This window comes from Globicephala melas, chromosome 16 (genome assembly GCF_963455315.2).
Source record: "Globicephala melas chromosome 16, mGloMel1.2, whole genome shotgun sequence".
Lineage (NCBI taxonomy): Eukaryota > Metazoa > Chordata > Mammalia > Artiodactyla > Delphinidae > Globicephala > Globicephala melas.
This window is the reverse complement of record NC_083329.1, coordinates 25,103,744-25,116,559: the sequence shown is the minus strand read 5'-3', so window position 1 is coordinate 25,116,559 and position 12,816 is coordinate 25,103,744. Positions and strand designations below refer to the sequence as shown.

Genomic DNA, 12,816 nt, shown 5'->3' with positions numbered 1-12,816 from the left:
CCCCACCCCACCCCGCCCTATAGGACTCGGTACCGCATACTAACGGAAGTAGGCTTTGAGCCCGCCCACGCTTCCGGAAGAGCCGAGTTGGGTTGCTGGTGTTCTAGACTCCGCGTGTGTGATTACAGTGGCTCGGCCTCCGAAGTAGAAGTGCTGGCGTCCCGGGGCTGGTGAGTGGGGGAAAAGGCGACAAGGGTGGAAACTTCGTGGCTTCCAGGTCTGTCCCAGGACTAGGTCCTCTGGATCCCTGCCATGCACCCGCAGTGCCGGGTGAGTGGTTGGGTTCCGAAGCCGGCTCTGCTGGAGTGGTCCCTGTAACGTCAGAATATGTCCCCAGGAAGTAGCTCAAGACCCTTCTTTGTCGCGGGATCAGTTTACTCTTTGAAGCTTCAGTTTCACCTTGTCTGAAATGAGATTAAGGGTCAAATGCCTAGCAAACTGGACGGCATTGCTTGTTCTATTTCTACCAAACACATCCATTCCTGATTCCAACTCCTAGGCTCCCTCTAGGTCTTCACCTCTTTCACAGTCTCAAGCCTTTTTAGATTCCTGTTCCCCAGTGTCTCTCAGAACCAACCCCTCCTATTTTCTATTCTCACTTATACCTATTCAGTAGTTCTGGTTCTCATGATTTCTCTGTTGTACTGCAGTTGAATCCTTGTACCCGGTGTACCTTCCTTCAGTCCTATCTCCCTGTCCAATCTATAGCCTGAAGTATATATATATTTTTGTTACTGTTCTGTCTTTCCCTCTTCTTAAGGCTCTGACTTGCCAAAGTGAACGTTAATCTATTCACACCTGATGAAAGATCTGACACAAAAAGCCCAACGTGTCTTTTAAAATTTAACTCCAATTATTATGGTTTATTCACCTTGTAATCTAGTTGAACAATTCTTCAAAGAAAGGCAAGAGCAAGCTTTTGAGCAGCTTGACAGACATATTGCTGGCGCTTATCAAAATAATTGTTTTTTTCCTATTTCCATGCCTTTTCTCGTATTCCTTCTGTTTTTCCCTTTCCACCTGTCAAAATTTTATTAATCTTTTAACATTCAGCTCAAAAGCATCTTTTTTAGGAAGCTTTCCTCCTTTGCTGAAGCCTCATTATTTCCTACCTCCTTGTTGATAGTTTATAATCTGATTTGTATTTTAGATCCTTTGCATAATTGTTTTATCTTCTTAAAAATGTGCGTATTCTTTGAAGGTAGGGGGTTATGTATTTATCTGTGTATCTGTGACTTAACTGAAGCTGCTTAATGATATTTAATACATTGAAACTAACTTCTTTTGCTGGAGAAAAATGTGTAGACTTGTGGTTTTGAAGCAAAGACCTTTGGAAAGACGAATTATGGATTATCTGTTGCCTGGCATCAAACCATCCATTTCTTAGTCCTGAATGCTGTCCAGCACATTGGTGCTAGAAGACTCTATCTCTTGCCCGTTGATCACAACCTTGACACTAAGGATACAACTCACCAATTCTTTGCATTGTTTTTAGGACACCCAAACACGGCAACCATGGAAGAAAGCTTCCCCCGAGGGGGTACAAGAAAAACCCACAAATCAGAGAAAGAGAAAGCTTTCCAGCAGTCATTTGAACAAGACAACTTATTTGATGTAAGTGGTGTGCTTTTTTGATAAGACTCACTGAACACTTTCTCTCTAGTGTCCTTTTGGAGAATGAGCCTTGTTTGAGAATGTGTGGTTTTCCAGATTGGATTCTTGTTGAAGTCAACTTTTATAAATTAAACTTGTTAGAGAGTCCATGCCACCACAAGACTATATCCTTTGAAGCATGGCATTTAATATTTGAGTTTGCAGTGCCGTTGTTTCTTTCTTTCTTTCTTTGGCCACGTCACCCAGCTTGTGGGATCTTAATTCCCTGACCAGGGATCCAACCCGCGCCCTTGGCAGTGAAAGCATGGAGTCCTAACCACTGGACCACCAGAGAATTCCCTGTTTCTTATTCTTAGAAACTTACCATGTTGATTAAGGATGGAGAGAAAACAGTTTGATCACTGCATTTTTGAATGAGGTCCTTGCTGTGTAAAGCGATCATAATTTGCAGTAGAATTTGAAATCTTCACCTAGAGTAGGTTGCGCTCCAAATGCTAGAGGGATGGTAACTAACACTTGATTGTATGGTCTCATGTCTATTTTATGTAATCTTTCCAACTGTACTGTGTAGTAGAGATCATCATTCCATGGTGAGGAACTGAGGCTCAGAGAGGTTATATAATTTAGCCGAAATCACACAGCTTGTAATGATGGGGATAGAAATTTAACTTGGGTCTTCGTGACTCCACCTTTTATTTTCTTTCACTGTTCCAAATTGCTTTTCCCAGCGGGGAACCCCAGTGCTCATCCCAGTCAAGGGAGGAAGAACACAGGAGAGAAGGGGCTTTGAGAACAGAGCTCAGATTTTGGTCAAAGGGAGAATTGCTGTTAGAACAGGAGATTGGCGTTGAGGCAGGAATTAAAGGAACAATTGGGAGTGGGGTGGAGTAGAAGGGAAGACAAAGCAAGGTGACAGATGACCTGAAGTTGGAGGGAAAGGCCAGGATTACTGGTTTTTATTCTTTTGGGTCTTTTGCCCCCTTTAGATTTCTACTGAAGAGGAATCCACCAAAAGGAAAAAGATCCAGAAAGAGCCAGCAAAAACAAAAAAGTTGAAAGTTGAAAAGAGAGAAAGCAACAAGTTTGTAAGAGAGAAGTTTGAAATCCTTAGTGTGGAGGTTTGTCAAAGTTTTTTTTTATTTTTAACATCTTTTTTGGAGTATAATTGCTTTACAATGGTGTGTTAGTTTCTGTTTTATAACTGGTTTTGTTTTAAACAAACTCTCTGAGTTGCTTAAGTCTGTATATGTTCTTCTTCCTTTCCTCTTTCCTTTTTTCCTTCATTCTTTTCATATAAATATGTGTGTGTAGCTTATGTCTTTAGAACTTCTTCCAGTTTTGTTCAGAATTGAGCATTATTTCCTTCAATTATTAACCAGTGCCTGTGATCATGTGTTGTTTTTTTAGTTTTTCTTTTTAGCTGCTGAGTCCCTCATCCCGCCGATGCCCTCATGGAACTTGTGTTTTAGTAGAGTCATAGGTTAGAACTGGCAATAACTTTAGCAATCACTCTAATTCTTCCCTTTCATTTCATAGATGTGGAAATTATCTCAGAGAAGTGAAGCAGTCTTATTATGTTCCTTAAATTTTTAGATAATTCTGATACACATTAGTTGTAAAAAAAGAAAAAAAAAGTCAAATGATAGTGAAGGGAAACATATAGATTCAGCTTGCAGAATTATTTTCTTTGTCCTATGTGCTACTTAAAAAAAATAATTGTTTAACTTCATGCCAACATTAGAAAACTAAAAAATTTTCCATAAAAATGTGATTTCCGGCTTTTTTGTAAAAATTTGAAAGTGCTGACAGTACAAGCTCGCACTCCCTCATGTTTGTAGGGACACAGAGCTGAATAGTGGTTGCGCCCTTTAGACCTGGCATGCACCCTCCAGACTGACTTCTGTCTCCACTGACATTCTGTCCTGCATTGTGTTGCCTGCTAGGCCTTTGAGTTTGGGCTGCTTGGAATAAAGGAAAAGGCGAGCGTGCCCTCCAGCACCCTGCTGGAAACACTGTTGTATAATTTCGATCTTTCGTGGTGCTCAGATGTGTGATGAGTGTACTGACATGTACACATATGTGTCTCGTAGCTTTTATATGTCAGAGTTGGGACTAGAAGCCAGAACCCCCCCAACCTCCCCAATCATTGTTCTCTTCCCTGTTGTATACATTTCACTCTTTCTCTTCTAGTCCCTGTGTGAGGGGATGCGGATCTTGGGTTGCGTGAAAGAGGTAAATGAACTGGAACTGGTGATTAGTCTCCCCAACGGCCTCCAGGGGTGTGTGCAAGTGACTGAAATCTGTGATGCCTACACTGAAAAGCTGAATGAGCAGGTGGCACAAGGAGAACCCCTGCAGGTATGGGAAACCCGCATGAAATCTGTAACTGGAAATAAGTAGTACACCAACAGATGTAAAATGACAACTTTGCTAAGTGTTAAGAAGGAAGGGTACAAGGTACCAAGAGAGTTTATAATAGGGAAATTTTTTTTTCTTTTCTTCTTCTTCTTCTTCTTTTTTTTTTTTTTTAAATAAGGGGATTTTGACTTAGCCCAGGGAACCTGGAAGACTTGCCTGAGGAAGGGATGCCTGAGCTGAGGTAGGAAGGATGAGGGTATGCTAGAGAAGGAAGGAAGGGAGTTCAGGCAGAAGGAGCCCGATGTGCAGCAGAAGGCTAGTGTGGCTAGAGCAGAGAGAGCCGGGGAGAGTGGAGTGGGATGGGGCTGGAGGGCTGGGTGGAGGCCAGACCATGTTTAGGATTGTTTTTCTAGAATCAGTGGGAAGCCCTTGAAATGTCCTCACTGGGGTGCGTGCCATGTAGACAGCACAGAGACTGAATTGAAGAGGCATGTGTAGCTGCCTAGAGACCAGTTAGGAGGCTGTTGTTGTAGTGTAGGGTCTTGAGATGGATGGATTTACTGAGGGCTGAGGAGGTAAAGTCAGCGCTTAGTGACGAATTCCATATGGGTGGCAAGGCCGAGAGACGTGTCAGAGGTGAGTCCTAGGTTTCTGTTGAGCACGGCTTGACAGTTGGCCATGCCATCCTGAGACAGGAAACCCTGAAAGGGACCTGGATTAGGAGAGGTGATCATGATTTGATTTTCTGTTACGTTGAGTTTGAGGTACAGTTGAGACAACCAGTAGATAGGTGATGCTGGAGCTCAGGGACGTTTGGGTTAGAAACATGAATGTGTTAGACTTCTTTGTATAGGTGGTAATTGAAGCTATGGAGAGGGAAGAAGTTGCTTAGAGGGAGCACACGGAGGGAGAAGAGACTGAAAGACCGAGCCTGGGGCAAATACTATATTTTAGTTGCTGAATAAAAGGAGAGTTGCTGTCAGAAGAAGGTGGGACCAGAGACACAGAGAAGAAAAATGGTGAATGAAGGGTTGGAAGCCGGGAGGAAATGCTTAAGGAAGCAGCACCAGAGTTAAATGCTTTGTAAAGGTCATGTGAGAGAAGGGCTGTAAAGTGGACTGTTGGGTTTAGCGACATGGAAGTCATTGGAGGTTTTGTTGGGAGATCAAGTATGGAGTGATGGAGGTGGAACTCAGATTGCAGTGAGCTGAAGAGTGAGGAGAAGATGAGGAAGTAGAGACAGTAATTGTAGACGATTCTTTTAACACGTCATTTTACATCTGCCCATTGCGTGGAGATGTTTGGAGACCTTAAGCTGTAATCCAAGACTGTGATATGGCCACAGGCCGCTTCCTTTGTGGGTGAGCAGTTACTCCCTTCATCTGCCTTTTGGGCTCTTTGGGATCTGAGGTTGAGACACCGCTGAGCCAGGACCAGGCAATGAATTCTCAGTGCAGGGGAAGGGTACGTATCAGGTTTTTCTCATTTGTATTCTGCAGGACCTGGTCAGCTTGCCTGAGCTCTTCTCACCTGGGATGCTGGTGAGATGTGTGGTGAGCAGTCTGGACGTCACAAAGAGGGGCAAAAAGAATGTCAAGCTGTCTCTGAACCCCAGAAATGTCAACAAAGTGCTGAGTGCTGAGGCCCTGAAACCCGGCATGGTACGTCTCTGGCGCCAGGGCAGAGGAGCAGGCAACATGCCTTCTCCCTGTCCTGCCTCCTGGGGTGTGCCTAGACTACCTTTCACTTTCAGCTTAACTGTTACACATGGGCATGAGTCTTTTCCTGGGGGGAAGGTCGCCAGGGTACTTTGGGTACTTAATGGAAATTGAAGACTTGAACCTAATCACATTACCCTGGAGGGGATAAAGGGAAAGCAAGCCCAAGATTTGCTGGTAGGGGGAAAAAAATGCTTCCAAGGAATCTTAGCAAGGGTAAGAAGGAGTTCCTTGAAGTGCCTTCGTTACCGAGACTTCTTCACAGATTAAGTCTTTTTCAGAGGCCACTGGCGTTTGTGGGGAGAGCTTGAGGGCTGCTCTCTGAGAGCGAGAGACAGGGTAGACAGGGCAATTAGACTGTCAGCCGTACTAATGGATGATCCACTACTGAGTCTCCCAGTCCTGTGGAGGTTCAGGAGAAATGTATCCCCACTCAGTGCCTCCAAGTCAAGTAGGTACAAAACACACTCATATAAACTATACTCACTTAAGAGGAAGGAGATCAGTATGATCTTGGAACGTTTGGTTAGAAGTGGTGGGGTTTGGACCAGGCCCTGAACATTGGGTAGAGTGGGGAATGACAGTAAGCCAAGCTGTAGGAAATTGACAGGTATTGAGAGGCCACTGTTTGACAGGTGCTGTTTTAGACACTTTCTCTGAAGAAATTTTCATAGCAACCCTGTGAGGCTGATAGGTGTCCCTCTTGTACATTTGAGAAAACAGACTGAAAAAGGTTTAAGTGACTTAAGTGGCCAAACACCAAATAGCTAGTAAGTGTCAGAGCCAGATTTGAATGCCACAGTGCTTCCCGTGAAAGGTAAAGGAGGTTGGCAGGATTTGGGGGGGGACATCTTGGAGGTGCTTAGAAAAGACTTGATGACAGCTAGAAGGGTAGTTCTGGATTCTCATTAGTCATGGTGCTGAGAGTGCTGGCACTGCAAGGCCATCTGGTTTATCTCTTTGCATAACATGAAAGTCTTTCCTATCTTTTGAAAATCCTCCAGGGGAGAATCCCCTCTCTGTCATTCCATTATTCAACTCCTCTCTGTCTACAAACTATAAGATCCTTCAAACCCTGGGAGAATTAAAATTGATGTCTTTCCCTCTTCTATCCTGTAGTGGGACTGAGGGTTTTTTTCTTTTGTTTAAAAAAAATTTTTTTTCAAGTATAATTAATGTACAATATTATACAAGTTACAGGTGTACGTTATAGTGATTCACAATTTTTAACGGTTAGACTCCATTCATAGTTATAATAAAGTATTGGCTATATTCCCTGTGTTGTAGGGATTGAGGTTTAAAGTTAAAAGTGAGAGGATGTATGGGATTATGGGATGGTGGGAACAGTCATGTTTGGTAGTGGATGTTTGTTATGTGTCCCATGACCTTTGACTTTTGAACTTTTGGAAATGCTTTGCCTTCCTCCAGCTGCTCACGGGCACTGTGTCCAGCCTGGAAGACCATGGCTATCTAGTGGACATTGGTGTTAGTGGGGCCAGAGCTTTTCTGCCACTGCAGAAAGCCCAGGAGTACATCCAACAGAAGAACAAAGGTGAGAGGAAGAAGAGGGACCAGTCCATGGTAGTGAGGTGGTATATGGGGGATTATATTTAAATGCCACTTTGGTGAGTAAAATGCAGAATGCTGACCCTGACGCATGTTTGGCTTTGCTAAAACCAACTATTAATCTTAGGTGATAGAAAAAGGGAGATGTATGAAGGGTCAGGGCGTGGCAGTCTCATTAAGATCTGATGGACCAGTTTCACTTTTTCTCACTTAGAAGATTCCGCTGAAATTTGGGCCCCCAGAGCCTCTGAACCAGTACTCTCTCGCCTTGTTGAGGTTTTCATATTTTTTTTGTGGTAGTTGATTCCAGATCAGTCAGGGTCATTTCACGCCCTTCTTGTAGTTGGTCCCTGAGAAATTGGGAATATGGGGAGTATTGCATGGTAACTGGGCAGGTAGGCCATGGATCTTTCAGGTATCACTCGAGCCCAAGTTCAAAGTCCTTCTCATAATAGGTATTTTTCCTTTTGGGGGCTGGACTTGCAGGTGCTAAATTGAAGGTAGGTCACTACCTGAACTGCCTTATTGAAGAGGTGAAAGGCAATGGAGGAATTGTTAGTCTGTCTGTTGGTTACTCAGAAGTTTCTGCTGCCATTGCTACTGAGGAGCAAAACTGGACCCTCAACAGCTTGCTGCCAGGACTGGTAGTCAAAGCCCAGGTACAGAAGGTAAGCCGTTCATTGTTACTACTATTTTCTAAAATAAAAATAATTTTTATTAAAGTAGTACGTGCACACAATCTAAAAGAGTGCTGTCCAGTGGGGTAGCCCCTGGTCCCATGTGACCATTAAGCACTGGAAATGTAGCCAGTACCACGTGTTGAAATGATAATATTTTACCTATATTGGGTTAAATAAACTATTAAAATAAATTTCAGCCGTTTCTTTGTAATTTTTACAATGTGACTGCTAGGAAACTTAAAATTACATATGTGGCTTATATTTCTCTTGGGCAGTGCTGATCTAAAAGATCAGATGGTATTAAAAGGCTTATGATGAAGAACTCTCATCCCATCTAACCCCCATCTTTAACTCTTAGCTTATCTTTTGAAATTTACCTGTGTGTTTCCAAGTATAATAATAAGCTTCTGCTGCATCTTATCACTTTGAGGCATTGGGTTTGAACTTCTTATCAAGGTAGATAAAGTTTTGGCTCTCTTATCCTTACCTTTTCCCAACCTTTCAACAAAGGAATATTAAAATTTTGGCTAAATCATTATTCAGTGTTTAAATTATATGACTACATAGATATTATTTATTTGCTGGGCTAGGTAATATAATTTGTTTCTTGAACAGCTTTTTTTTCTGGAGTTGCTAATCAGCTTTGTTTTTGTCATTTGCTGAATTCTCTTCCTCCCTTTCACTATTTCTTCATACATCCTGTAGTTATTTTTCTCTCACTGTTTTCTGTGTTTTCAAACCCTCTAAATAATCTTTGCTACTTTTTTCCCCTACCCGGAGCCCCTTTTACTGTCATCCGGCTCCAGTCTGGACTGGTTGCTCTGTAGGGCTCCCTTCCCTATCATCCCAGATCCTTTTCCACTCTTCTGTATTGGATAGAACCTTCGTTGATTCCATGTATTCCTCTTTTTGGCTTTACTCACTCATCTTAATGTGTCACATTCGCCAGAAGCATCCTCAGAAAAGCAGATGGGAGGTTAATTTCTTCACCTCATGTGTCTTAAAATTCTCAAGACCGCTCCCAGGTTTGATGATTCACTAGGAAGACTCACACCATCAGCATATAGTGGCCCTCACGGCTGTGATTTATTGCAGTGAAAGGAGGCAAAGCAAAATCAGCAAAGGGAAAAGCCCCATGGAATGAAGTCTGAAAGAAACCAGGCACAAGCCTCCAAGAATCCTCTTCCAGTGGAGTCACAAAGGGTGTATTTAATTCCTCCAGCAGCAGGTTATGACAACATGGGTGAATGTTGTCTAGCAGCAAAGCTCATTGAGGGTTTTTATTTGCGGCTGGTCACATAGGCACCTGCTGCCTGTCATGTACCAAAATTCCTGACTCTCCTAAGGAATTCGAGTGTTTAGCATAAACCATATTGTTTGCACAAATAGTTTAGGTACAGTGAGCCACTCAGTTCTGAGAGTGGTGGGAACCCTCTTGAAGTCTAAGTTCCCAGACACCAGGCCAGGGCCAACACCGCAAGCATGCTTTTCCAAGGATCGCAGTCTCAGGCCTGCTATGTTAACTCTTTTCCGCACACCTAGTATATCTGAAAATAACTTTATTCTGCTCTAACGTGTGATTGGTAGTTAATCTGGGGTTAGAATTCTAGGTAAAAAATACCTCAGAGGGCTTCCCTGGTGGCGCAGTTGTTGAGGGTCTGCCTGCGGATGCAGGGGACACGGGTTCGTGCCCCGGTCCGGGAGGATCTCGCATGCCGTGGAGCGGCTGGGCCCGTGAGCCATGGCCGCTAAGCCTGCGCGTCCGGAGCCTGTGCTCTGCAAGGGAGAGGGCACAGCAGTGAGAGGCCTGCGTACCGCCAAAAAAAAAAAAAAAAAAACACCTCAGAATTTTGAAGTTCTTGTTCTCATTGTCACCTGGCCTCTACTGCTTTTGGAAAGTCTGATGTTATTTTGATTTCCTTTTCTTTATATGTTCAAGGATCTTATCTTTATCCCTTTCGTTTTAAAATTTCGCAATGATGTGCTTTTGTATGACTCTCTTTCCATTTATTTGTGCTGACCTCCTGTAATCCAGAAATGTAGATCCTTAAGTTCTGGGAAAGTTTTCTGTATCACTGTGGGTTTTTTTCTTTTCCAATTCTTAAGTTGAGATATAATTCACATATAGTAAGATTCACCCTTTTAAAGTGTACAGCTTAGTGGTGTTTCAGTTTATTCACAAGGGTGTACAGCTGTCATCACTATTTAATTCCAGAACATTTTCATCGCCCCAGTAAGAAACCCTGTACCCATTGGTTGTCACTCTCCATTCATTCCCTCCCTCAAGCCCCTGGCAACCACGAATCTACTTTTTATCTCTAGATTTGCCTGTTGTGGGTATTTCATATAAATTGAACGATACAGTATGTAGCCTTTTATGTCTGGTTTCTTGCACTTAGCATATTTTCAAAGTTCATCCATGTTGTAGCATTTATCAATGATTCATTCCTTTTTATGGCTGAATAATACTCCATCATATGGAGTTGGTAGACATTTGGGTTGTTTCCACTTTTGTCTTGTTATGTGTAATGCTGCTATGAAATTTGTATATAAGTTTTTGTAGGGACATATGTTTTCATTTCTCTTGAGTGTATATCTAGGAATGGACTTGCTGGGTCATATGATAACTCTGTGTTTTAACTTTATGAGGAACAGCCAAAGTGGCTGCAACATTTTACATCCCCACCAGCAATATAAGGGTTCCAATTTCGCCACATTCTCACAAACACTTATTATTATTCTTTTTATTATAGCCACCCTAGTGGGTGTGGGTGTGAAGTGGTATTTTGTGATTTTGATTTGCATTTCTCTAATGATTAGTGATGTTGAGCATCTTTTTATGTGCTTATTGGCCATTTATAAATCTTCCTTGGAGAAATATTGAATCAGAAGTCTTTATCCATTTTAAAGTTAGATTATCTTTTTATTGTTAATGGTGAAAGGGTTCTTTGTATCTTCTGGATACTAGCCCCTTATCAGATCTTTAAAAAAATTTTTTTTAAAAATAAATATATATATTTATTTATTTTTTTTGCTGTGTTGAGTCTTCGTTTCTGTGCGAGGGCTTTCTCCAGTTGCGGCAAGCGGGGGCCACTCTTCATCGCGGTGCGCGTGTGGCGCACGGGCCTCTCACTGTCACAGCCTCTCCCGTTGCGGAGCACAGGCTCCAGATGCGCAGGCTCAGTAGTTGTGGCTCACGGGCCTTGTTGCTTCGCGGCATGTGGGATCTTCCCAGACCAGGGCTCGAACCCGTGTCCCCTGCACTGGCAGGCAGATTCTTAACCACTGTGCCACCAGGGAAGCCCTAAAATTTTTAATATAATTTTCTTTTCTTTTTCTAGAACTCCGTTGGTATGATGTTGGACTTAAAGGATCAGTTCTAATTTTCTTTTTTTTCCTCTCTTCTTTGGTTTGGTACATGCATGTATTTGTCTATATCCTACCTCTGGGAAAGTCTCTCAACTTAAACTTCCCATTCTCTATTGAGTTTTTGTTTTGACTGCCACGTTATGAGAGAGGCACTAAAAAACTGTGGGGAAGTCTGTGTTCCTGGGCGCGACTTGCTGACTGGCTGACTTCCCTGTCAGGGTCAGGAACTAGTGGCAACCTCCAGATGTCACTGTTAGAAGTCTTCTCTGGCATGTTAGATTTCTCTGGAAAGGATCTACTAACACCCGATTCAGGAGCATATAAGCCTGGCTGCCTAAGAGCTAGATGGCAGAAAGGGGCTGGCGGTCTCCATATCTATATATGATATTCAGAATTTTTCTTAATTCACATTTTCATGGTTTGCACTGTTCCTGTGTTTTGAGTCTGGTACAGTTTCCCAGAGAATAACTCTCCCATTTTCTGTGGAGATGGGAGAAGGGTGGACCCTATAGTTTGAGGAGAGGACCTGGGGATCTGACTTAGTTTCCCTTATTTCAGTCATTTGCCTCCCTGCTCTCTTTTGAGAGGCTTGTCACCTCTACTTTCTTAGCTTTGTGGGGCTCTGTAGGGTGAATTGCTCACGGTCAGTATCTCCCTCTGGCAAGCATGTGGGTTTTTACCTTAGTCTGAGCACATCACCAAGTTAGCAACAGTTTGTCCCAGTTGTCAGGCTGGCAGTTCCCTGAGGATCCTCATGTAAAGCGCCTTCCATCCCATTGGGAAATCCCAAGGGTGGAGGACTGATGTCCTCTCAGGCCCGGAGGCGATGAGCTTACTGAATTAAGGAACAGCCAGTGCCAGGAGATGTGCTGCCATTTCATTTTATGGGAAGAAAGACGCTAAGGGTTAGCTGGGGGAGGAGCGACACACAGTTATCATTATCATGGATAATGTGGCTTTATGAACAGTCTCATTCCTGGTTCCTTCAGAGAGATGTTTTTCATAACTGATGCTTTTTATTTCTAGGTGACTCCATTTGGCCTTACGCTAAAATTCCTCTCGTTCTTCACTGGCCTGGTTGACTTTATGCACCTGGACCCTAAGAAAGGCAGAACATACTTCTCAAATCAGCCGGTAAGAAGTGTTGCACTTAACTTTTCTGGATTTCAGTTGTGTCCCAACCAGCCATCCAGTGTCACAGCTGCTACAGGCGGGTCCTAGGACTGCATGTATACAGGTGTCAGAGGGGTGGTGAGGGGAATGAAAAGTGTCTTGGAAGGACTACAAGAAACTGCCAGTGGTTATTTCTGGGGATTGAGGTTAGAGAAGGAGCCTGTGGAGAAGAAGGCAACTTGTAGTTTTTATTTCATACTCTTTGATTTTTTTTTTCTTGGTAGTAAATCTTTTGCTTTTGTAATTTAAAGTGTTCTAATAGAGTGTTTAACATAGAACAAGATATATGTTTAAATAGACAAATGTAGTTTACAAAGTGCTATAATATAGATTCAATT

The 12,816-nt window shown here is 42.9% G+C and overlaps 1 protein-coding gene across 3 annotated transcripts in view; it reads left to right on the top strand.

Annotated features, from left to right (window-relative positions):
* The first annotated feature begins 43 nt into the window (after positions 1-43).
* Positions 44-12,816, top strand: part of PDCD11 (programmed cell death 11) — a 41,940-nt gene continuing 29,167 nt past the window's right edge. For all 3 annotated transcript variants that reach the window (XM_060286058.1, XM_030865515.2, XM_030865514.2), the window contains exons 1-8: positions 44-170; positions 1,496-1,614; positions 2,601-2,732; positions 3,805-3,972; positions 5,472-5,633; positions 7,119-7,242; positions 7,743-7,924; positions 12,332-12,439. In XM_060286058.1, the coding sequence (XP_060142041.1) occupies positions 1,516-1,614; positions 2,601-2,732; positions 3,805-3,972; positions 5,472-5,633; positions 7,119-7,242; positions 7,743-7,924; positions 12,332-12,439 (975 nt within the window). In that variant the 5' untranslated portion in view covers positions 44-170; positions 1,496-1,515. The remainder of the gene's footprint in view (positions 171-1,495; positions 1,615-2,600; positions 2,733-3,804; positions 3,973-5,471; positions 5,634-7,118; positions 7,243-7,742; positions 7,925-12,331; positions 12,440-12,816) is intronic.